At 42.7% G+C, this 26,577-nt stretch overlaps 1 protein-coding gene across 1 annotated transcript; it reads left to right on the top strand.

Annotated features, from left to right (window-relative positions):
* Positions 1–6,445: 6,445 nt before the first annotated feature.
* Positions 6,446–11,754, top strand: CXCR4 (C-X-C motif chemokine receptor 4). Its single transcript, XM_035130616.2, has 2 exons — positions 6,446–6,529; positions 10,037–11,754. Exons 1-2 carry the CDS (start codon positions 6,512–6,514, stop codon positions 11,111–11,113), a joined length of 1,095 nt encoding a protein of 364 aa, XP_034986507.2. The 5' UTR covers positions 6,446–6,511; the 3' UTR covers positions 11,114–11,754.
* Positions 11,755–26,577: the final 14,823 nt, after the last annotated feature.

Raw genomic sequence — 26,577 nt, 5'->3', positions numbered from 1 at the left:
AGACAGCGGAACTCAAAGCAACAAATGAGTGAGCGTGTCCATGGTTACGTTGCCCTAAGCAACAACAGGGGACCTTTCTAGAAGCAATGAGGCAGGTAGTAGACTTATCCTCAGGGTCCCTCAGATGTACCAGTATTTCTTCCTGTTTTGAAACGGGTATCAAAGTATCTGATAGCACACAACGTCCTGAACAGACTGTACCCAAGATATTTTTAGCATACCAACTCTACTGTTCAGTGTACTATTTTTCTAACCTTGTGTTTAGTTCTGAACAAACCACTTCAGAGATACCTTCCAGACATAACACAGATTTGACGTTTGTCAAGTCCTAGGGGACATAAGAATCAATCTCTTCCATGGCTCAGGCTCAGCTTCATTTCTCCTTAATTTCCAAACCACGGAATAGTTGGATTAATGCATTAATGGTGACCCACCAAACTCAACATAGCTCACCAACCATTGTATGGCAACCACCCAAAGCTTGCTGGACCTCTCCTGGCTATTTGGGGTTACAAAAATAAAAAGGAAGGGGGGGTTAAGGATCTCAATGGCTACTAGTCACAATAAAAGTAAAGGTAAAGGGCCCCCTGACCATTAGGTCCAGTCGTGACCGACTCTGGGGTTGCGGCGCTCATCTCGCATTATTGGCCGAGGGAGCTGGCGTACAGCTTCCAGGTCATGTGGCCAGCATGACAAAGCCGCTTCTGGCAAACCAGAGCAGCACACGGAAATGCCGTTTACCTTCCCGCCGGAGCAGTACCTATTTATCTACTTGCACTTTGACATGCTTTCGAACTGCTAGGTTGGCAGGAGCTGGGACCGAGAGATGGGAGCTCACCCTGTCGCGGGGATTCGAACCGCTGAACTTCTGATTGGCAAGCCCTAGGCTCTGTGGTTTAACCCACAGCGCCACCCACGTCCCTACTAGTCACAATGGTTATGTTCTAACTCCAGTATCAGTAGCAATATGTCTCTGAATACCAGTTGCTGAGACTCACAAGGAAGAATAGTGCTGTTGTACTCAGGTCCTGCTTGTAGGCTTCCCATAGGCATCTGTTGGCCACTGTGATAACAGGATGCTATATTAGATGGGCCTCTGGCCTGATTCAGCAGGGCTCTTCTTATGTTCATAGGATAGCCATGGAAATTAAAGTTGGTCTCCATCTACAGAGGCAGCATATTTCTGAACACCATTTGATGAGGGTATAGGATGAGGTGAGAGCTGTCGCCTTTATGTACTGGCAAGCAATGGGCTTTGTGGAAGCATCTATTACATTTTTGGAAGTAGAGAATTATTGACCTGATCCAGCAGGGCTCTTCTTATGGGATCTTCTAAATAGGTCACCCATAATAACCATTCTTCAGTACAGGCAAAATCAAATTGTGCTTAGCACTAAATAAAGGCCCAAAATTAGATTTCAGAACAAGCCTGTTTCATCCTGTAACTTGCTATTCACATTGACCAACACCTTGAAGCGTTTTAATGGAACTTTCACATCAGGAGGAAAGCCAGAGCCACGTCTGGTTAACCAAGTCTGAGCCAAGAGGACCTGTTGCTCAAGGTGAAGCAATGACACAAGTCAGGTAATAATGCCTGTCATTTTGACTGTCTTCCTAATCCTGATCTGATGTCAGATCTGGAAACGTCCTGGAAATGCATCCAGCATTGCCCTGCTATGTAATCCTCAGAGATAAAACTGTCAGCCTGTGCTGGCGCACAAATGGAGATGTGTTTGCTAGAAAGATTAACTGAGTTGCTCAAAAGCATTTTGTCAGGGTCAGTTCAGTCTTAGCAAGCAGTAAACTATCCCACAGGAGAGCAGATTTTTCTTCCTCTTGAACATAACACCCTACCCAATGGAAGAAAATAAGACCACGGCCTTCTTTGGGGTTCCCTTCTGAGTTCTGTTTGGGACTCTGAAATACAGCTCTGTCAGTTTATGAAGTGATTTCCAGGCATCAAATTAGCTCACACAATACCCCTCTGAGGCACTTAAAACAGCATTATCCCATTTTACAGATGGATGAGTTAAGGCATAGGGGTTAAGTGCTTTGCTGGAGGCCACAAAGGGAGCCATAGAGAAAAGAGTCTTGCTTCTGCTACACAGCACACAGCATGCCTTCATTGCACAGGTCATTAGACAGTAGTCACTCAGTAACAAGCATGTGGTTTGGATGAGCAAAATGGAAGAATCGGAGTCAAAAGTAGGAATAGTCGGGGTGACAATAGTGGAGTGGGGTGAATACCTCCCCTGGTACAGTGTCATGGTTGGAATGGGGCAGGCATAAGCAAACTTGGCCCTCCAGATGTTTTGGGACTACAACTCCCATCATCCTTGACCATTGGTCCTGTTAGCTAGGGATGATGGGAGTTGTAGTCCCAAAACATCTGGAGGGCCAAGTTTGCCTATGCCTGGAATAAGGGATACCTTTTCCATTCCATTTGTCTGCCGCAGAAAGAGAGGTGTAACAGCACGTTTGTTTATCATTATTCCAAGGCCCACTCCCATCCGCCTCAGCAGGGAAAACAGGGCCCTTTGGCTCCTCCTTCCTCTCAGTTGCCCGCTATTACCGGTAGTAACCATTCCATGTGGCTGCAGCAACAGAGGTGACACAGCTGCAACATATAGGACCATAGGATGCTGCTTGATGCCTCCACTGTGAATGGAAGTGCTCTTTCTGTTCATGGCAAGGACACCGCGGTATGCAACAAAGACTCCTGCAGCCATAAGCTTGACTCTTATATCTAAAGACACTTTTAGTTCATCTTTTCAAAAGCTAGTCAACCATTTCAGCAGTTACATTTAAGTGTCACACTTCGTTCATCAGCGAAGGTCATAAACATTTTGTAATCATTCAACAAGTGTATGCTAATGATTCACAGATGCCTGATATGCTGTTATTGTAAAGGCATTTAAGGTTCCACACTGTAAATTGCACATGTTTTTTCAAAAACTTGTAACAAGTAGACTTGATTCTAATTTTCACAACCTATTCCATGGCAGCAAAACATTTAATGCAATCAACAAATGAGGAAAAGTGCTGTTTTTCCCCCAAAAGATTTGTTGCACACACAGAGAATGAGATGCTTTTGCTGACATAGCCACCTCTTTTATTGCTTTGGAAATCATTAATCACACACTTCTACTCCCTTTCAAAAGACACTTTTCAGGCGATTACACACACACACACACACACACACAGTCACACACACCCCTTAAATATAGTTTGAGTAACAACAGGGACTATACATTTTTAAAAAGCCAACTCCAAAAGACCACAATCCTAAAACTACTAGCTGTGGAGGAATTCCAGTGCAATTAATGCCAGACAAATGAGCTGTAGACTTCACTCCAAGGCTGCAGTACTAAGCCATTGACTGGTAAGTAAGGTTTGCTTCAAACAGTACATGTTTTCTACACAGAAGCAAACACATTGATATAATAAAAAGCATGGAACTCATGCATGGATTTGACTTCTTATGAGAAGCCACAACCACAACCAATCACCTTTCCCCCACATGTGCACACTCAGTGAAATAGTTGTGTGTTGTTATCTGCATGTGGGTTTGGGAGGGGAGGGAGGTGATTCCCCTGTTCTGTCCTTGAAGAAAACGCATAACACTTCAAGCAACCCTAAGTTTCATCAAAATCAGCATAGCACAGTTCCGATTCCCAAATAAATGAATGATTGATCTTATTGACATTTGAAAACTCCATTCTTGAATACCCTTGCCTTCAAGGGAGTTTTTCATCAAACCAACCAAGTCACCTTTGACCTTCTTGACTGCTGAATGAGCTTAATTTGTGAACCAGCGAAGAAGTAGAATAAGAGGGGACAACCAGCTTCCGCGCCTATTCAATGTAGCAAACCTTGACTTTATTGCTGGACCTGTGAGTAAATACTCTAGTCTAGAGTAAATGGTAGAGTTTAGAGAAAAGTCTGTAGAGTAGACCAGGCATAGGCAAACTCCAGCCCTCCAGATGTTTGGGACTACAATTCCCATCTTCCCTAACTAACAGGACCAGTGGTCAAGGATGATGGGAATTGTAGTCCCAAACATCTGGAGGGCCGGAGTTTGCCTATGCTTGCTGTAGACAGTTGCCTCTGGCCCACCTGCCAAAGGGTGAGCTTCAAGGCCAGGAGATCCATGTTGTGTCCCAACATGCCCATTTGCTGGGAAGCAAGTTCTTTGGTTTCCATTTCCAGTTATAAACAAGGGGCTGGGGTGGGGGAGACAGGAATACTGATTATCATGGGGCTGAGTTTAGGATGGAGAAACTTTTTCAGCCTGACAGACCATTCATTCCCTCACAGGTAGCTTTCCAAGTGCTGCATGGCAGTGCTGGATGAGGCCCAAAAGCAAGAAGTGAGCAAAGTTGGAAAGAAACTGGGAGAAGCAAGAGATTTGTGTATTTATTTATTTATTTATTTATCTATTCCTCTTATATACTGTTCTTTGTTGAGAATGCCCCAGGATGGTTTACCCCAATAAACATATCAAAACAATACAATAAAATACTGTCAGGCGGAACTGAGGCTCCCCAAACCTGTTTTAGAGTGGTTTGTACGTCCTACAGAAAATCTTTAAAGGAAGTCATCTGTCATTCTATCAGACCAGAAGAATTCTATCAAAGATGTCCTTATCACTGAAATTCATAAGACAGGTTCAAATTGGATGGCAAAACATTCCTGCTTCAGTCCTTGGGCTTTTCAAAACATTTAGCCAAACCAGCAGTGTAGGACCCAATTTAATGATTTGGCTTCTATGTCCCTCTTTTCACTTTGTCACCTTTCCCCATCCTTACCTACACTGCTAACAGTCCTGCCTATAAAACCTTCAGTATTGCAGTATGGGAACTGCTATTCCCAAGAGCTGGGGAGGCCTGTGTAAAACTTCCTTCTCTATATTTTTCAACTTCTATTTTTTTAAAAAGGAAATTAAGTGCCACAGATACAACCTGCCTTAAGTCACTTGTGCAACCTACGTATTGGCCCAGTCAACAATCCATGTAGGTCAGTGTCCTTTAGAGGATGCTCTGCTCCCGAAGGAGCGACACACCAAGATCCTATAGAGCTATGCCCCCCACCAAAGAACTGCAGGCTATACAGAAAAGGGAGGGCAACAAAAATGATCAGAAGTCCAGAGCATCTTTCATATAAAATAAGGCTTATGAGGTTAGGTTCGGGGGGGGCGGGGGACGACCAATGACTAAAGGAAGGAGAGTGTGGCAATTGTTTCTCTCTGAAAACACTAGAAAGGCAGTAAGAACAGCTAAACGGCTTCTTCACACAGCTCATAGTAGTTAATGTATGAAATTCTTTGCCACAAGGTATAGTGATGGTTCCAAAAAGAAATTGCACAACAAATTGTGGCAGCAATAACAAACTTATGCGTGAAAAGTGCTGCAAACAAGTGCAAAGAAACCAGTGATTCTGCATTAGTTTCCAACTGTTAAGCAGTGTGTGTGTGTGTGTGTGTGTGCATGTAACAAAACAAACTAGCAGTACACACCGGGATTAAGATGCTCACAGTTGTGACAAAGACTTCTTTGCTAGAATTGTACAAACGAAAAGCAGACATGATCCTTGCCTGTTCAAAGCAAACAAAGGCTTCACCAGTGCTAGTTAATGTGGTATTTTACATCTCTCCTGTATTGTGGATGTTGATTAAAAGTTTTCTAGTTGGATCTTCCTTAATTTGGCACTATGTTGTTAATTTATTGTTGTTGTTGTTGTTGCTCTTATTGCAACCCATTATTATGTATGCAACTGTCATTTGAGTTCAACTAATCGAAAATAAACATGTACAGGATTGCAGCCTTGGCAACTTTTATAGAATACGAATCAAGATTAGATGGGGTGGGTGTGTATGGAACACCACCTCCAAGTTCACTGAGTACCAAACGACATGGACAAAGAGCAAGGTATGACTGTAAATTTGACCTGTCGCTTTCGGAGACCTCTCCTTAAAACGAACATGATCTGGATCTTCCAAGGCTGGCTTTCTTTTCTCGTTGCTAACCATGTTTCTCTGGGGTCTGATTTGGGTTGCTTCCCTCTTTTAGTATACGGTGGAATCCTTGGCGATACAGAGGACACGAACTCAGTCCTCAGCCTTGGATTTTGGAAAACGAAGCCCTCTCAGTGGGCAAACATAAGTGAAAGGATTTACATCCCTTGCAAATCCGTTAGGGACTTCCCTTCCCCCAGGCGTGTAGTCCGCGGCGACGACCCCATGCAAGAAAGGCGGTGTCCCTCGGCGCATGCTCAGGAACCATGCGGGGTACCTCCTTTGCTCGCTCGCCCTCCCACTCTTAACCGCGATCCCCACCCTACCCCTCCCTTACAGACTTGGGAGGAGGCGCCTGCTGCCTCGCGGGCTGGCTCCGAGGGGAGGGAGCCTTTATAAGGAGCGCTGGTGGCGCCGGCGCGAGAACTTTAGTTTGTTTGTGTTTGGTTCGGCAGCTGCAAGTGGCGAGGGAGGCTGTGCCGAGAGAGCACGGGAGCCATGGATCGGAGCGCGGGTGTAAGTGTGGCGCGACGACGGAGGGGTGGAATGACTGAATGAATGAGAAAGTGTGTTCAGACGGGAGGGCTGCGGAGATGCCGCTTTCAGTGGCGTGCGTTGCCTAACTGAGCGGGATCTCGCGGGAAATGAGGGAAGAGTCCACGCACAGCCATGCGGCTTTTTCGGTGGTAATAATAATAATAATAATAATAGTATTCGTGTTGGACGTGGATGACGCCTCCGCTTCTCCAAGAGGCGGAGAGATGGGAGCGTGCTCGTTCCTCTTTGCAAGCAAATCTGCTTCTAAGCTAAGGCTCCTCGCTCGCTCGCTCCTAGGGACTCTTACAATAAAGCAGATTCTCGCCCTTTGGCAGTAGGTCGGGACTGCACCTTGCAATAATAGCCGGCGCAACAGCCTTGCAAGAGACTGTAGAAAAGTGTCCCCCGAGCCCGGACTTTGCCCTCTTTTTAAGGCTGGGGGTCGAGGTGGCCGTGGAGCGCTTGCTCGTGCACCCTTCCGTGCGTCCTTTTTTTCAGTTTCCCATAGGGAGAAATTCCATGGACAGGAACGCGACTTGCTTCCAAGTAAATGTGCGCGAGTTGGGGTTGGCGGTTTGAGATCTTCCCCACAATGCAATAATAAAAAGTCGTAGAATCGTAGGTGGACCTCTGGCGGGGTGCGCGCGTGGTTTGCAGCCCGAGGAACCTGTTGCAGGGAGGAAGGACATGAATCATTTAACTAAAACGGCAGCTTGCCCTTAAAAAAAGTCTCCTGTTTACATACTTCTGTGGCGAAACTTTGGCGGTGGCTCTCCCTCTTCCCTGCACGCGGTTAGAAACGCGGTGACTTCACTTTGGCTGTACAAAGCGAGGAAAAGTTAGAAGGTGGATCTAGCGCGTTTGAGCACTCTTGAAGCCGCCTTGCCTTTCCAGTTCATTTCAGTCGTAAGCTTGCATTGATACAAAACCAGAGGAATGGTGCAGAACTCGCTGAAGACAGTGGGAACTGATAGCCTACAGTATTTAGAAATGGGCTATGTCTACTCAGAGAAGTGAGCCCTGTTGAATTCAGTGGAGTTCACTCCCAGATTAGAGGGTTTAGGACTGCAGCCTTTCGTCATTATGGGCATTAACGATTCTTAAGTTTACCTGTTCCAAGTTACCGGTAAACACGCAGGGGGATCTGTATGATGGATCCGTTTAAGACTGGGGAGGTGGGGCCAAAGGGTGGGGGAGGTTAGTTAGAGGAATATTGTGATTTGTGTAGGTTTGCTTGCAGGGTATCGCATCAGGTGGTCAATGGCTCTATAGAATCATCAAATTGTAGAGTTGGAAGGAACCCCAAGGGTCATCTACCGGTAGTCCAACACCCTGCAATGCAGGAATCTCAACTGAAGCATTCGTGACAGAATACCAACTTTTGTTGTTAGGTAAACGGGTAAGAGATTTGGTTCAAAAGATTACTTAACATTCAGCAAAGGATTTCTAGACCTCAACAAAATCTCCTGAATAAGTTTTTGAGCCCTTGCATGCTTGGATATGTTAAGATCTAAAGGGTCCTACTTCATTTGCAGTTTGAATGAACATCTGTGTTGTCCTGCTTAGGGAAGAGATTTCTCTGTTGGAAAGCAGTGTTGGCGCTTCTGGTTTGATCCAGGATGACCTCCTTTTAAAAAGTTGTTAAAAATAAATAAATCTGTAGCCCAAATAAAAATAGAACTGTTTTTAATTGGCCAATAAAGTTGCTTGAGTTCTGTTGAAGTGTGAGAGCAAAGATTGTGCAAGAGATGCAGAGGGTGGAGGGAATCTCAAAGTCTTGGGTAGCAGCAGCTGTGCCCAGGTAGCCACACCCTCCCTTGGCTGTTATTCGCTGTCTTGAGTGTTCAAACGGCTGGTGGTTTCCTGAGATGCCCTTCCCATGTCACAAGCTTGTGCAAGAGATTGGGGGGGGGGATCTCAATGCCTGAGGGGGCAGGGGCTGTACCTAGATGACCACGCCCTCCCCTTGCTTTTCTTTTTCTGTCTGCTCGCTGGTGGTTTCTTAAGATGCCCTTTCTCATGCTACTTCTTTTTCTTCTTCTGTTGGCGGGCATAATTGAAAATTGTCCGTTCCCTCCTACTGACACACAGTCCTATGCAACAGCCACGGGGGAACAGCAATCGCATGAGGACTTAGCGCACTCACTCTCTCTCTCTCTCTCTCTCTGTGTGTGTGTGTGTGTGTGTGTGTGTGTGTGTGTGTGTTTTGCGCTCAACATCCAACCCAGTGAGTTTCCATTAAGTCACAGGTTTCCCCACTTCATTGTAACTTGTTAGTAGGGCCTAATAAAGGTCCTTTGAGTTGGCCTTATGGATGTTCTTGGTTGGATTTTCCTCTTAATCCATTATCCATTTCCTAGGCTCCTCCAGGTCATATTTTGTGAAACTGTATAGCACAGTGCTCTGCATGGCTAATGAAAACTTTGTATGAAAACTTTGTTAATGAACCTGAAGCACATTTTCTGACCAGCATTTTATTCCATAGAGGAAATAACTGAAGGCAGTCTGGATGTTTGCTGTCATATCCCAAGTTGAAGCTCCAGTGGGTGGCTTTTGTAAATCCATTATAATTAAATCCATTATAATGCCTACTTCTGTTTTAAAATTAGTTTCTTGTCATTAAGATAAAAAGGGAACTAATGTTCATTTTTCTACTGTACATCTGGGAATCACTTCAGGCATGATGACTTTACTTCATAGATAGCACTTCCATCTAGAAAAACCCCCACAGACCACATCTGATTCCCACTGTGTATTATTTTGTTCATAGCCTACACATAGATGCAATGGAAAGCAGTGATTGACTGTATTGCAAGCATATCACATGTGCTCTGATCTAACTTGCCTGTAACAGTTGTCACCTGTTGCACTATGCACACATGATTTGCAAGATTTCATCTAGTGATCCATGAAGGAAATTCCTTGTGTTTGAAGAACAGCGGGGAAAGAAATTGAAAAATTCCAAATTAGTCTGGAACTAATTTGCTCAGCTAGTTTCCATTTCTTGACTTGAAAGATTCGTGTTTTCTTCCTAGTTTTTGGTTAGGTCACTGACCGTTCTTGGAAACTAAAATATGTTGTCTATATGTTAAGGAAAAAATGAAAGTTTACAAAAAGGAACTAGGCTGTTATTATTTATATTAACAGAATTAGGAGCTTTAAAGGCAGAATGACAGAACCCTTGGGTACACTACAGTAGCAAGGCATAAACAATTAAAAGAGAACCTTCCTTGTCTGTTGCAACTAATAAAAATATAATAAATGTTCTCAAAATCACTCATTTCCCTAAAAGTCATAGAAGGAAAGACTGACAGCTAGTGGCTTAAGGTCACGTCAAGGTACTCTTGAGGATTTGAATCCTGGTTGTCAAATCTAAGGTGCTATCTGCTATACAACATTGATGCTTGCTGCCAGTGAGTGTACACTAAGTCTAAGCTCTCTCGCTGTCATCTAACTACTGTTTTTGTTCTTGTAATTCTTCTACAGCTGTCTTCTGCGTACTTTTTTGACCTTTCTGAAAATGGTACCGATGAGACCGGCTCTGGTGACGATGGCAACTACCAAGGAGAAGCATGTTTCGGACAGGAGAACGCCGATTTCAACCGGATCTTCTTGCCCACAATCTTCTCCATCATTTTCTTGACAGGAATCATTGGCAATGGCTTGGTTATTGTTGTCATGGGCTATCAGAAGAAGCTGAAGAGCATGACTGACAAGTATCGAGTACATCTCTCAGTGGCTGACCTCCTGTTTGTTATCACTTTGCCCTTCTGGTCTGTGGATGCAGTGATCGGCTGGTACTTCGGCAACTTCTTGTGCAAAGTAGTCCATTGCATTTACACAGTCAACCTCTATAGCAGTGTCCTGATCTTGGCCTTCATAAGCTTAGATCGGTACTTGGCAATTGTGCATGCAACCAACAGCCAGAGACCCAGGAAGTTGCTGGCAGAAAGGATCGTCTACATTGGTGTCTGGCTACCAGCTCTGCTTCTGACTGTGCCCGATATCATCTTTGCTAGCACACGTAAGGTAACTGATGAGCCGGATGTAAAATATGTATGCCAGCGATTTTACCCTCACGAAACCTGGACAATTTCCTTCAGGTTTCAGCATATTTTAGTAGGCCTCGTCCTGCCTGGTCTTATAATCCTGACTTGCTACTGCATTATCATTTCCAAGTTGTCACAGTCAAAAGGCCAACAGAAGCGCAAAGCTTTGAAGACCACAGTCATCCTCATTGTTGCCTTCTTTGCCTGCTGGCTACCGTACTACATTGGCATCAGCATAGACACCTTTGTCTTCCTTGGAGTCATCCAGAATGGCTGTTACTTTGAGGAGGTTGTGCACAAATGGATCGCCATTACTGAAGCCCTGGCATATTTCCATTGTTGCCTGAATCCCATCCTTTATGCTTTCCTGGGTGCCAAATTCAAGACATCTGCCCAAAATGCTTTGACCTCTGTTAGCAGAGGCTCAAGCCTTAAGATTCTCTCCAAAGGCAAGCGAGGAGGACATTCTTCTGTTTCGACAGAGTCGGAGTCTTCAAGTTTCCATTCCAGCTAACAATATATTTTATTTTCTCTCAATATGTGTAAAATTGGGACTTTCTATATATATTTGTTCTACGTGATTTTGGAGGTTGAACTCCTTCAAGATAATGTACAAGTTTATTCCCAGATGGAATGTTGTATTTGCTTTTAGTTTTCTGTGGGATTTAATGGACTTATTTATAAAATAAAAAACTGTACATCTTGGTGAGTGTGTGTGTCTAGGAGGCAGGGCCTGAATATGTGGCTAGGAGATACAAGTTTTACTGCTTGTCTGTCTAGTTATGCAGATGTTGAATAATGGTTGTGTTTGAGCTTTTTGTATATAAAAGAAGTATTTTCAGTGTACTGGTTGAAAGAAGGCATAATCTTTTATATGGATATTTAGGCCTCAGGCCCAGATTGCATAAGCTGTTTTGGTTTACACTAGTTTAATTGCATTGCAGAAAGTGGGTGCAGTCCACATCCTACAGAAGGCAAATATCAAAATGCATAAAATTGAATGCAGCTGGATTGCACCCAGTGACACTTACAGCCAAAGTATCTTCTTGTCAAGTGCTCTTTTGATAGCAAATTGGTTTGCAAATCTTTTGCCATTGTAAAGTTGTAAATAAAAGTTTGTGATAAAAGAAAACTACTTAGGATTGTGTTTTCATTTTGGACCTTCTTATTTATTTCCTTTTGTCTTGCTTAGAATTTCAGTTAGTAATTATTATTTTCTGTCCTTGAAAATTTTGGATGAATAGGGCATTTTAAATTCTAGACAACCTGGCGCCCTCCAGAAGTTAAACTACAGGTCCAGTCATCCCTGACCATTCTGTCTGGGGCCAATGGAAGTTGTATTCTATTAACATCTGAAGAGTACAACATGGTTCTAGGCAAACTATCATTCCTGAGAGTATTGCTGGGGATGGGGGATACCTGTGATGCAATATTATATGTCCATTCCTTAATATTGAGTAAAACAGTCCAAACTTTGTTTTTCTGACATTTCGCATGTCTACATAAGCCACTTTGCCCTGTACTATGAAATAGCCCCTAGTCTTTGAAATCAACTCTTGTTTTTCCTTCTCAAGGTTAGATTCTGTTTTGCGGTCTTGAGTTTGGGGGTCATTGACACCAAACCCAACTTCTCTGTGTGTATTTTCCCCCCTAGGATGCTGGTGATTTGTTTATTGTTTATACAGCCTTGCAGCAGCAGTAGTAAAGAAACCTACTGTACTTTCCCCTTGCCCTGTTTGCTCTCACCCATCCATTGCCTCTTTCTGTTTATTTTAGGGATGGTAAATGTAGTTCTTAAGATGCAGTTGGACTGTCAACTTCCATTACTCCCAGCCAGCAAGGCCAATGGTTGGGAATTATGGGAGTTGTAGACCAACAAAGTTGGGAGAGCTACAGGCTCGAGTGTCACATTGATGTCTCAAAACCATCTCTTTCTAACCAAAGTTCCTTATTTCTGAATGCACAGAGTCAGAAAGAATAGAACAATTTCTTTTTTTCAGAGCCAAGAATGGTATTCTGGCACAATTTCAAAGTTATTGAATTATTTTCTCACCCTTGAAAGGCATTGCAAAAGTCAAGAGGAATTGAGGGCTCCCATAATTTGGGGACAGCGAGTAACTGACTAATATCACATCTTGCATTAAGGCCAGAATTTTAATTTTAATTTTTTAACCATATCGTGTATATGTAAACTTGTCTCTGCCTCCATTAAATCAATTTGAAACTAAATGGAGAAGAAACTTGTTTGTACTGTATTTGTAATAGGACTACACTCAGGAAGCGGGGCGGAGACACCCTTTAAGCCCCCCTGGCCTATACACTGATCTTTTGGGGATGAGACGTTAATGGCTTTGGGTGAACTTGCATTCTCCACTGAGCACTTTTGCAGGTGTCGTTTCTCAGAGCACAGCAAATGAAACTGGCAAGTAGGGCTTTTTTGAAAGGAAACTGCTGATAATATGATTGTACAAGATGTGGATGCAGGCACATGTTTCTCCCTCATAATTCTAGAACACAGACTTGTTCAATGAAGCAAGACTTGCTTGTAGTTTCCAGGAAAAGGGAGTTGGTAGCTAACTTAAGGAATTTGCTGAACAAAGGTTTGGGGATGTTGTTAACTTTAAGTGACTATAGGAAGGGACTAAGCAAATAAGCAGGAATGGGAAACCTGTGGTTCTCCACAATGAATTATGGGAGTTTTTGAGTGTAACAGCTGAAGACCCACAAGTTCCCCATCTTTCACAGGATGAATGTTAGCTGTGATCACTACAGAGATTGTCTACCTCTGAATGCCAGTTCCTGTGGACAAAGAAGGGAGACCCTGGTGCCTTCATGCCCTACTTATGAACTTTCTGGAACTACTGTTGAAAGCAGCATGCTAGACTGGATATTGTTTTGATCCATACCAGCAGTGCTTGCTTACTGACATGACATTTTGTTTTGCATTTATTTGCCATCCATATAACTTGGTTTTCTGGGCAGCTGACCAACCTTTTCAGAATTCCAAGAGCAATGCAAAGTTTAAACAGTAAAAACTAGTCATAAATACTACAAAATTGTAACAAACAGCAGCAACATAAGCACAGCAGCTAACTACAAAATCGTAACAAGGGGAACAATTTAGTGTAAGAACCTAGAGTCACAAGATAACTATACAGCACTGCAATTAAAAGGGCTCTGGGAACAAAAAGGCATTTACCCGGTACCTAAAATGATCATGAATTAAACATACTGCTTCAGTGAGGATATGTGACATGACATGGGGTCAAAGCAAGAGGAAGCATGATTATGAAAAGGGAGAGATGGCAATTTAGACAGCCTTTCACAGTAGGAACACAGTCACATTCACTAAATGTATGCACCATATAACTGGCACAATGACACCATTTCACATGGTTGCAATGCTTTTTTCAGGAAATCTCAGCCTTCATGCACAACCTGAAGAGTTGAGAGAGACCCCCATGCGCGCGTAGTTTCTTCCTGAGATTAGAAACTTGGAATGTGCTGAGATTTCTTTAGAAGAAACTGACATACAAGATTGGGAAAAAATACGGCTGGGAGAGTTATGAAACATGGTGTGGTGAGGTTCCGGTTTCCGCCTGCAGGAATGGCGGACCTGTTTTCCATCTCTCTGACCTTTGTAAGGAATTTGGCGGTTGCTAGGGGAGTAAATGGCAACCCCCTACCCTCTCCGGGGGTTACGGAGAGGGGCCGCTGGCCCGCGATGCCCCCAGACCCACTCCGTCTGTTTTTGGAGTGGGGGGAGCTTGGGCTGAGCACTTACGAGGGCCAGGACTCCCGGACGCTAATCTGCATGGCGGGGATTTCCATGGTTAAAGAAGATAATTAGGCTTAAATCTATGGACATACTTCAGAAGGAGGGGAAGAAGCGCTGTTTACTGCTGAGAAATTTATGCTGCTGAGGGAGAGGAGTCAAAGACTGTACTGCATCTGGAAGAAGGATTGATGGGGACGGAGCGATAAGGGAAGTGAGTTTTTATTTTTTCTTCATATATGTTGCCTCGTACCTTCCCGGACGCGATGTCCTGGCTTGTTTGGAGTGAAAGAGAAGCAAAAGACTGTGTGAGTTGAACTTTATAACTGTTGTTATTGAGCATATTTTTTAAAGATGTGGAGTTGCCGATGAGAAAAGCCCCCCCCTAGTCGGACGGAAGGAGTTCTGGACGCGTTCGGAGGATTTATGAGCTGTGACGCACTTTAAATTGGAGCAGCGACCTGAAGCTAAGTTCAGCTATAGGGCAAGGAGATCCATTAATTTACCAAGAGTTTATGGTTTGATGTTTGGGTCTCCTGCCTGGAAAAGCTGTAAATTCTATAAAGATCGTAAATCTTCATGGCTATGAGAGAAAACGAAAGTGATTTGAGTTTTTTAAGATGGCGCTGCTTCGAGCTGCTTCGACGCAACAGGGAGCTCCATTAAGAAGATTTATGGGGAGGCTGGACTGATTAACTCACACAGGAGAAAGAACATCTGTGAAACTTTGTTTGATATTTATCTCAGCAGCTGGGAAACAATCGGATGAAAGTGGAAAACATCTATGTGACTGTAAGGGGAAGATCTGGATTATTATGAACTTGGAGGACGATTTGAACTTTAGAAAAAAGACGGCAGTGGACGGTTGCGAGGAATTCCCAATTTCTTGAAGCATGGGAACCCAAATAAAAAATTCTTTAGATGATTTGGCATAACATTCGGTTTGATTGATATATATATGTGTATAATTTGAAATATTGAATGTGATATAATTGGTTTTAATTGGAAAATTAATAAAAAAAATATTTTTAAAAAAATGAAACATGGTGTGGGTCTGTGCACATATGACATAACTCATGTACTTGGGGTGTTAAGGAAAATTGGAAGCTGTCTTGTACTGAGCCAAACCACTGGTCCATCTAACTCCGTATTAGCTGTGCTGACTGGCACAACTCCAATGTTTTAGATATGTTTATCCTAACACTACCTGGAGATGCCAAGGACCAAACCTTTGACCATCTGAACATAAAGCTAATGCTCTACCTCTAAGCCTGAACCCTGTTCACAAGGGAAGTTGGCCCACTGAAAGTTGCTGAATGTTTGGAAGCATAATTTCTCCCAGCACAGCTGACTGGGTGGCTCTGCACCCAAACAGAAATTGCCTCTGGAAATGTAGTGTAATGGAACAGAGAAGTTTGCTGCATGCTTTCTGTTTGCACAGAGAGGAAAGAGATTAAACTTACATGATGCTTGTGGCATAGCAGACATGCCTTCAGTTGTGCCACCAGAAGCAACTGCACAGCCTGCCATGGTAGAGTATACCCTGGGCAGTCAGGAACGGAGCTTTAAAAAGCAACTCTGAATCCTGACTTGTTTAGTTTAACTCATGCACTGAAGAAGGATCTGCTCAGCAAAGCTCTATTCATTACAATGATGCATCAAAGTAAAACAACGTGAGTGCGCAAGCTTTCTCACACTGGCCTTGTGTATGTTCCCATTATCTGGAGCTTCACTATCTCTTCCCTTAGTCCATGGCTGGGGAGCATTTTTCAAGAGCTGTATTGTCTGAGCAACCTTTCCAGGGCAACATGTCAGTGTTGGGCGGAGCCGGAGGCAAAAGTGGGTGGAGCAATGGATGCCATCCTTTGTGTAGTAAGCTAGTTGCTGCATACACACAGCCCTCTATCCTCCATCCAGGCAAGCAATAGACATAATCAGAATTCAAAGACACGTTCCATCCAGGCAAGAGCACTCAGAGAGAGTGAGGCAAGGCTGGTGAAGAGTGTAGCCTGGAAAGAATCACGGTCCGATGAGAGAGGCTCGGAAGGCCACTTTTTGCCTCTGGAGCAAAGGGTCCCCATTCTGGCTTTACTTTTAAGAGATATATTTTTCCCAGGGAATACAATAGTGCATTGCTATTTCCTTTGTGAAAGGAGTAGCTTGGCTCCCACAACCCTTCTTTTTAGAGCATCTCAGATCTTTGAAACAATTCCAATTTACTGAGAAAAATTTAAACACTGTGCTGGCACTGAAATGGCTTATTGTTTCCGCACTCATGTTTAAACCATTTTGCTGAAGCAAGGTTCCTTAAAGGTCAGCACTCTGGTTCTATTTGCATAGAGTCCAATGCAAGTCACTCAAATTAAATCACATGCACCACTTCTAATAAACCAGATTGTAATATATTCCAAAAGCTGAGTGAACACAACAAACCCATAGTTGCATTATATTAGAATGACAAAAGCAAGACTCTCATTTTCAGTCATTTATACTGGAGGGTGGTATGTATGGTTTGCTAGTGTGGCCTCTTTTAGCAACTGCATTTTCTCATGCTTGCAACGTATGCATTTTTAGCAATATATGCTCAACACTAAAAAAAATAACCAAGAGCAGGGAGAGTGGTGTTTTCACACATGTACGTAAATGGACAAAATATCTCCCTAAGAATGCATGCTCCATTTCAATAGCTGCTGTACACAAGAAATCAACAGTTAGACAAGATAGGCAAATGCAGGAAGTGTACAGACCGCAAAGTATGAGAGAGTGTCACTCCAGCACCCAGTACACTGTAATGATTTTGGTACAGTGAGAATAGTTATGTGACACACACACACACAAACACATGCCAAGGAGATAAGTATAAAACCTTTAGAAGACATCTGAAGGCAGCCCTATATAATTCAATGTTTAACGCTTTATTATGTTTTTATATATCTTGGAAGCCACCCAGAGTGGCTGGGGCAACCCAGTGAGATGGCTGGGGTATAAGTATTTATTTTATTTTATTTATTTATTATTATTATTAAATATGATGTCCCTATTTTCATCAGAGAAATGTTGGAGGGTATGCTGTAGCCCTAATCAAGGGGTCTCACAGTTACTGCTTTTGAGGGGGGGATTTAATACAGCTCCAAGTACCTTGTGGTTTGGTTGACATTGGAAGGAATGAGGAAATCACAGTGTGAAAATCACAAATGTGAAAAATCAAACAAATAATGTAGTGGTCTAACAAAGCATGTCTTTTCTAGAGTAAATTGAACATCACAAGGATGTGTGTGAATGTAATTTCACATGAAGAACAAAACTGCTGTGTTTTGTTGTTGCTGCTGTTGAGTCTCTACCTTCTGTTATTTAAAATGCAAGCCTGATGTTTCCTCCTTCAATTCTGACCTCATCTTTCTCTCCCATCTGATGTCACGTAATCCTCAATTAAATTCCCTGGGGAATTAATAGCAATAACAAAACAAACTCCCAAAAGAAAATATAGTCTGAAGTGGTCCTACTGAAGATAAAGCAACAGTACCAGATAATGAATTGGTTCAATATTGCAACCAATCTAGAAATAAGATACCTGCCCACCTGCGGGTCTTCTTGTTGAGATGCTATCGGCTCATTTTAATTCCACCTCTAACAATGGATTCTGTGTGGTTTGTCTAATATATATAGAGCAAACAGCTAGCAAATGCTCACAAGACTCCAGTATTAATTTCGGCCACTCCTTTACACTCCGCGGTGAGCCAGCCTTTATATTTCACATGAAACTAAGAGACTGAATAACAGAATAAAAAACAACAGACCTTTACTAGCAAGAGAACTTATGAAAAGGAAACCTCTGGAAGAGTCTGCATGCTGGTGATTTAAACCTCCGGAGGCCAGATCCAAGAGTCCTTGAAGACCAGCTTGCCATTTGTTAGAACACAAAAAAACACATTGATCCACCCGGATGATTTATGGAAGTAAAGTATTCAGGATTAGCGACATTTGTAATCAGTGGGAATTTTATGGAGCTGAGACTTTCTTTCAGGAAAGAAGAACAAAACCTGTCAACAGTCAGGCAACTGCATTCTGCGCTAACTGAAGCTTCTCCTGTCAAGACTGGGAATATCCCCTCACTCACCAAAGTTTAGGAAATTCATTATTCTTCAGCAGAGTTTAATTTCTTTCAGCTAAGTAAGCAGCGCATGTATATGTCAAAAAAAGCTTTAAATAATAAAGAAAACAGTAACACAATAACATACTGTCTGAGGGAAACTAAAAAAAAACACTTCATGAGGCAAGAAGCAAGAATGACAGTAGGCCTCCCTGACTGACCATCCAAAGGGAGAGGCTGATTCCAGAGCACAACACAAAGGCCCCGCCCACCAGATACCAGGCATCAAACTAGGCCCCAGTGGTTTCCTTACATTCTGCACTAGGGCGATGACTTTTTCAAAAAAATTTCTCAAAAATAATTTCCTGTAGCTCAAATGGATGAACTTTTGCCTATTAATGACTAAAATGAGGTATATTCCATTGAAATATTTTAAAAGGTTACGCACAAACCATTTTTAATTTTTTTGTATGCCGTTTTACCATTTCATAAAATTGTATTAACAATTCTATATATATTTCATATCAAATTTGGACACAACACCACATTCCACAATGGGGAGTGTTCTTAGCAACATAGGGTATACAAATGTCACACCTGTGCAAGGTAAAAGCCCATTTTTGGAACCTCAAAACGCAGCCAGCAGACCCTGCCAGGCATGCTGGAAAAAGAACCAGGAGAGGTAGCAAAACATCGTCCTCTAGCAGCATCTATACTGTTACTGCAGTTAAAAAAAGCTTCCTTGTGTGTTTGATGACCCTATATGATGTTGTATAATGTGACTCTAAAGCTTGGGTTCAATTTTATATTTGCTTACAGTGACTTCAAAAATGGTCAAAAAACTGATAAATAAAATTTTTTAAATTATTTTGTGCGTGAGGTTTTTTTAAATCAAATCTCTTTGAAAGTAAGATTTTATCTAATCTTTCATGAAAGCTCATCAAATTATGATACAGGGAAATGAGGTTGTAAAAAAAGTCATCACCCTATGCTGCACTAATTGAAGCTTCTAAACCATTTTCAAAGGCAGCTCCATTCTGAACCCTTGGCCTACCTGGTGGCAAGTTAGTATGTCAAATCTAAAGTTCAAGGTCAATCCATGTGTCCAAAGGTCAGGAAACACAGTCCAGGATCAATCCAAGTAAGCTAAGTCTAAAGTCCAGCAGTCAGAATACAGTCCAGAGTCAAACCCAATATAGTCCAGAGTCAAACCCAAAGCAGAGTCAAACCCGAGCATCCAAGCCAAGGTCCATCACCGTGGGCAGTTGAACAGAAACAGCACCTCAGCTCTGCTTTCCTTTTAGATTCCCTTTTATGCATGCTGGTTGCAGCACCTGGGCTTGATGACCCTCACTTGTTCTGAGCCCACTCCAGCTGAGGAATCACCTCCTCCCACAGCTTGCAGGCCCCACCTGGCTGCCTCCCTAGAGCAGGCATCCCCAAACTCCGGCTCTCCAGATGTTTGGGACTACAACTCCCACCATCCCTGACCACTGGTCCTGTTAGCTAGGGATGATGGGAATTGTAGCCCCAAATATCTGGAGGGCCGGAGTTTGCCTATGCCTGCCCTAGAGTGTTCCTTCCTCCATTACCTGCGCCTCAGAGCTCACTGTATTTGTGAGGACAGAGGCGACTCTGGTAATGGGTCCTGCTGCTCTGGTTCCTGTGCACTGACCCCTATCCCTTCGCCATCCTCCGTCACCCTGTGAGTACCTTCCTTCCCATCCCCAACTTGCCTCGGTATGTCCCAGTCCCGGCTACACTCCTCACTGGGAGCCTGGCACCAATCTTTCTTGAACTGAGACATTGTTGATCTCCATGGCTATGCCCTCCTTCCAGGTAAGTCATGATAGGCAAGGATCCAAGGCAAAAGTGGTTGCACACATCCAGTCAAGTACATGGTCCATGTCCTCAGGCTCACACAAACAGTATATGGGGAAGCCTGCTAGACTCTTACAAACACAATTTACACGCACACACACCCATGCAAATATTCTACTGTATGGTTGGATATCAGGGATGCAGAAGAGGTAACACCTGTGCTATGAACACTATCCCCTTTTCCATGACTAGAGAAAAATGTCACTGAATGTTTATCCAGCACTAATGTATATGCAATGTACTTATTTATGAAGATGTTGGCTAACCCATTCTCCAAGGAGTTCAGGGTTGCACATATGGTTATCACCTCCTCCCTCATTTTTATTCTACTCTAGGTTAAACTAAGAGAGAGTATCTGAGCAAAAGACCCCCATTGTGCTTCATAGTTCAAGACAGATTTGAACCTGGGTCTCCCTGCTGCAACTCTTGACACTTTAACCACTACACAACACTGCTGGTGTGCAAGGTATGTGTTTTAATGGTGTAAACACAGAGATAGGCAAATGCTACTGTCTCTCCGGGGGCCAAAAATCCAAACATCCACATATGTCACAAAATACATGATTTGTCCTGCACAAAAGAATAATCATTCTGCAGGAGAAATAGCATATATGATGAAGCCATTAAAAAAATACATTGAAGTATTGTACTTCAATGGTAGTGCTGGTGTTTGTTAATTAAATGAATGAGCCCTTCACATTCATTCAAAAGCAGCATTTAAAAAAAAAATGTTTGGGAAAGGAAGTACCATAAGGATGAAAGGAAGGATTTCCTCAAACCAGATGTATTGCTGTAGCAACACAACAATGGTACATTCTCTCACAGAACCAAGAATTAAAACTTAGGAAATGTTTGAGCTTAAGTCTCTTAAAGGATGCCACTCCTTCACTTATGCATTCAATGGGCCTTTGGCACCAAAACAGAAATGCAGCTGCAAGGCACTTGTTGACGGAAAAGTCAATCTCCTTTGAAATAACACCCATCATTATGTGACTTAGCAGTGCTTCTTCTTCTTGCATAATGAATTTTCTAGATTAATGTCAGCTCTGTTGGAAACTATATCCAATGCACATGCATAAAAACTCAAGATTTATAAACAGGGCCAGGTCTCCCATTAGGAATCTGGGGTGGTTGCCTCAGGTAGCAGATTCTGGGTGGCATTGAAATGCAGCCAACAGTTCATTATTTCGTTCGTTATTGTTGTATTTTTACTGCTAGAGGAGGAAACAGTGTTTGTGGTATTTTCTGCTCCAGGGGCTAAAACAACTTGGTTGACCTTGGGTACTATACACATTGATTTAGCTGGGGGGGGAGTGTTGGGGGGGGGTCCATTTATTGTTCCACCTCAGGCAGCAAAATGTATTGGGCCATACCTGTGCAGAAACATCAGCAATGCCAAATGAGTAAGTTAGGCGTGCTTTAGTGTTGTCGGTGGTAGCAGCACTGGCAGGGGAAATAGGGACATTTCAAGATCAAATCATTCCCTTCCTGTTCCTGGAAAATCTGGACACTTGGAGGGTATGAAAATTGTGTAGCACCTAGGAGAGACTAGTTAGCTCTCCTAAGGAGTTTCAATTGCAGCTCAAAACCAAATCAAGTGCATCCAATCTCCCTGGCTAGTATTATTCCCCACATGCTTCTGTTTCCTTTTAAATTCAATTTTCAAACAGCAATGTGTAAGAAAGAGCTAAGTAAAGGTATGACAAGAAATCTTCCACCTCTCGTGATGTGATGCTTTCACAGTGTGCACAGCTATATTTGCCTAAAAACAGCTAAATGTGTTGTGTGAAAGGCTTCTATTATGTGACACCACTTTTGTTGCTGTTCTGATTTTTTTTTCATCCCTCCTGGGAGCAAACGTTATCCAGGCTTGTTTGATTTAGAAACTATTATCTAGTGCTCCATAAACCAGTCAGATCTTCCCGTGATTATGCTGGTTGGTCTAAGTGAGAGAGGAGTTCTTCTGATGAAGGCCTTTATCTCTCTGTCAGTTCCATCAGTAACATCACTGAAGACAAAGAGCTGCCCGTTTGCTTCTGTTCCTATTTACTCCCTGAATTACCAGAGAAGGAGAAACAGCATGGTGCAATGACTGAAATCGCCCTGCTGTCAGGAACTCAGTTGGTTAAGCAAGCCATCCTGCTTCAGCCTTACCTGCAATGTTGGCAAAGAAATTATGACCTGCCTTAAGTGGTCATTGCTATTGCTTAAAATAAATGACAGTTGGGAAGGGCTTTGAACATAAGAGTAGGAATATAGGAATCTATTTATAAAGAGTTGGGCTCTTTGTCCATGTAGCTTAGTACTGCCGACACTGACTGGCAACAGCAATCCAGGATTTCAGGCAGCCCTGCCTGGAGATGCCAGGGATTGAAGCTGGGGCTTTCTGCATGCAAAGCAGGAGCCTATTTACTCAAGAGAAATTCTCACTGAGATCAATTGGACTTACCCCCCCAATTAGTAAGTGTGCTTAGGATTGCAGCCTAGGATCTTACTCCTAAACATTACTAATAATAATACAAATTCATAATTTGTATTCATTGTGCCTCTAAGGTTGTTTCTTGAATTCCTTCAATATATAGAATGCATTTTGAAAAATCACAATACAGTGTAAGACTAAAACAGGCAACAGCAAAAATGAAATGCATTGCAGTGAGATGGGATCACTGGTCTTGTTTTTTAAACAGTGGGCACCCATGACGTGTGCAGCACACCCACAAAGAGAAAGAACATGCTCACAAGCCGTTCCGCCTCTGCTGTTCACTGACTTTTCTCTGCCTTTGAAGCCTGTTCCCACGGTTGTCTTTGCCCATCTTCTTCCATGCTGTTTTATACACTGGGATTCCTTTCCCCTCTCCTAGAGCACCAAAGATCACTTCAGTCATTTCCCTATTGAAAAAACACTCCTTCTGGCAAGCATGTCACCATTAATCCACTACAGAAAGAAGTCTTGTTGCGACCAGTAACACCAAGCCAAATTGTGCCCCACCATTAATTACTCTGGTCTGGTATCATTCCTGTATTAAAGGCACTGGATATGATACCATGGAAACTACAAGCAGAATTTGGCTTACATTTGTTTCGACACTAGGTGAATGCACCCTCTGTCGGAATATACTATTTAAATGAGTGAGTGGGTTGGTTGAAAGCTTTATTTATTCATTTGCTTTTTGTTTGTTTATTACATTTATATCCCACCTTTCCTCCAGGGGTCCAAGATGGTGTACATAGTTCTACTCCTCCCCATTTTATCCTCCCAACAACCTTGTGAGGTAGGCTAGGCTGTGAGACAGCGACTGGCTCAAGGTCACATAGTGAGCTTCATGGTTGAGTGGGGATTTGACTCTTGGTCTCTCAGGTCCTAGTGCAGGCATCCCCAAACTGCGGCCCTCCAGATGTTTTGGCCTACAACTCCCATGATCCCTAGCTAACAGGACCAGTGGTCGGGGAAGATGGGAATTGTAGTCCAAAACATCTGGAGGGCCGAAGTTTGGGGATGCCTGTCCTAGTGCAACATTCTTCTAACTACTACACTATACTGGCTCTCTTGTGATGTAGTGGTGTATAAATGTCACTTCCTTATTGAGGCCACTCTCATGCAGCTTTCTATCTATTGGATATGAAACTGGGAACTAGAACCAATTTCAGCCTTGTGCCTGGCTCTGTTCCTGTGCCTTATTAGCAGTTCACACCCACAAATTTAGCACAATCCATCATCTCTCATTTAACTTGTAAGAGTTTCCAGATTAGGGAAAACCAACGCTTATTTGCCAGCTTCTTTTTTCATATACTGATGAACACCCACAATTCCACGCATACTCTTCTAAGGCTCTTTGTGCCCACTTCAATCAGGACATGTGCCCAAAGCAGCAAAAGGTACGTGATTGCTACCAGCATGCCCAGAAATGCCAAAGATAGCACTTTTTACCATTCTTAAATAAAGCATTTTAGGAGCAAAGCTCATTGGACGGTTGACGTTAACGAGCTCTACAACCACAGTGACATTGTAAACCTGAATCAGCAAACCCCGAAAAAGGCATCTCAGCTGCTGCAAATGAAATTATCCACTAAAGAGTGGAGTTAATCTAACCAAAGGTCAGTTAGCTCGGGACATTAATAATGGGACCCTACCTTCCTTCTGCCATTACATCTACAGCTGCCTAGGAGGTCATGTCATGGCTAATGCCTCCCAGTTGTATGAAGGCAACCACAAGTCCTTTTTAAATCAAATTAGTGCTGATTATTACATCACTAAATCATGGACAAGACTCTCCAAGCACTCTCATTCGAAAGGCTAATTTCATTTGAACTGCGCTTCTATCAAAAGGTAATGGTTCTATTTTTCTTGGGGTATGGTTGCCAATAAATATTCAGAGATTCTATCCAGTGTGATGGCAGAGAAACTCCTAATCATTTATCACTTAAAGTAGGTAGGTACGTTTCATCTAGTATTTGGTAGTGGCTGTTATGGTTTATGGTGCATTTTATTTGCTACACAGTTCTATTCCTTCCATATGTAAAGGAATTCTTTGGAAGCTGTGAGGATCATGCAGGAGCAAGGTAATAATGTTTGCCCAACAGAACCAGCTATGGATTTTCTGCAGGCTTCGTTATAATCCTTTTAGAAATAGTAAGATGGAGAAAACACCTAACTAAAAGTAAAAGCTACATTCTGCTCCTATGCAAGTTTACATAGAAGTCAAAAATATAATTGTAATTCCCAGGTCTGCTAGCAAGAGCGGGTTAGGGTGGGGCAGGTTCCTTTTCACCAGCTGGAGGGGCATGTCTGCCCCAGAGACCCCCCCCCATTACACCCACTGAAAGTTTCACAGGCATAGATTTACAGTTGACAGTGCTGGTAGTTCAACCCAAAATGCAGTGCTTAAGATGAGCAGGGCTGAGGCAGCCTCAGATCCACCGGATGCACATCCCCTGAGAGTCCCCAGAATCGGGTCCCTTGCCATTTCCCACCCCACATAGAAAACAACAACAACAACAACCTATTGGGAGAAAGAGAGGGACACTTTTCACTCTCCACCCCAGTTAAGATTATGCTGTTCTTCAGAATTTACTGCCTAACCTAAGCCTCATTTCTGGGTTGTCTGTTTAGGGTCAAAACAACCACTGTAGCATTTTTAATAACTATATTTGAACTTCCTCCAAGTAGTGCAGCACACACACACACACACACACACGTAGGTAGATGAGCCTGAGAGACAGAAAGTGCCCAAGACCACCTACTGAGTTCATTACCAAGCAGGCATTTGAACTCGGGTTGAAGTACTTTTATCACCCTAATCCCATGCACATTTAGTTATAACTTAATAGCACTTTGTTTAAAGGAACTTACTTCCAAGTAAGTGTTGCACAGAATTGTAGCCTATCTACCAATTCTAACCATGGCATCACACTGCCTGCCTGCCTGCCCGCCCACCCACCTTCCCTCCCTCCCAGAAAGCAGCAAGGGCAAAACACAACCACTGAAGGCATATGACAGGATTCATTGGGCAGTAGCAGCCTTGGAGCAGCTACACACATTTTGCTGCAAGTGTCCCAGTGCAGGACTGGTGTTTGCTGGTAAATACAAAGTCTGAAATACACACACCTTTAAAGTTTAATATATGCAAGCCTGATTAGAGAAGGACCAATTTGTCAATTTTTGTTTCTCTCATTTTTCCAGTCTTAAATTATTATTCCCAAATTGATACCCGTTTGAGGGTTTTTTTAAAATCCACCTTAAAATTCATATGCATTTTTCCTGTGCATTTCACCTAAAATACACATTGTGTATGCACTTTTTTGGCCTAATATATGCATTTTTGCAAGCAATTTCCCCTCACATAATCCATTTTTGCACATTATTTCACTAATATAAGCCTTTTTGCATGCAATTATCCCCAACATTTTTGATACACTTTTTTTGTTGGGAGGACTACATTACAAAATTCTCAGAAGCATGAATGTCAAAGAATGGCTGCATGTTGCTGCTTTTTTAACATATTGGTTCAGAAAGTGAGGGTTAGGTAGGTTCACATTATAATATGAACCAAAAAGATTTCTCTCCCTTCACTATCCCTAATTGGACCTAAGTACACACACAATTGAACTCAAAATGAATATTCCATGTTCTAGTAAATGAAAAGAATAGATAGATAGATAGATAGATAGATAGATAGATAGATAGATAGATAGACAGCCCATCACTTACTAAGAAACCTTTAAACTCATTTTC

The sequence above is a fragment of the Zootoca vivipara genome, chromosome 1 (genome assembly GCF_963506605.1).
Source record: "Zootoca vivipara chromosome 1, rZooViv1.1, whole genome shotgun sequence".
Classification (NCBI taxonomy): Eukaryota; Metazoa; Chordata; class Lepidosauria; order Squamata; family Lacertidae; genus Zootoca; species Zootoca vivipara.
This window is presented reverse-complemented; position numbering and strand designations above follow the sequence as displayed.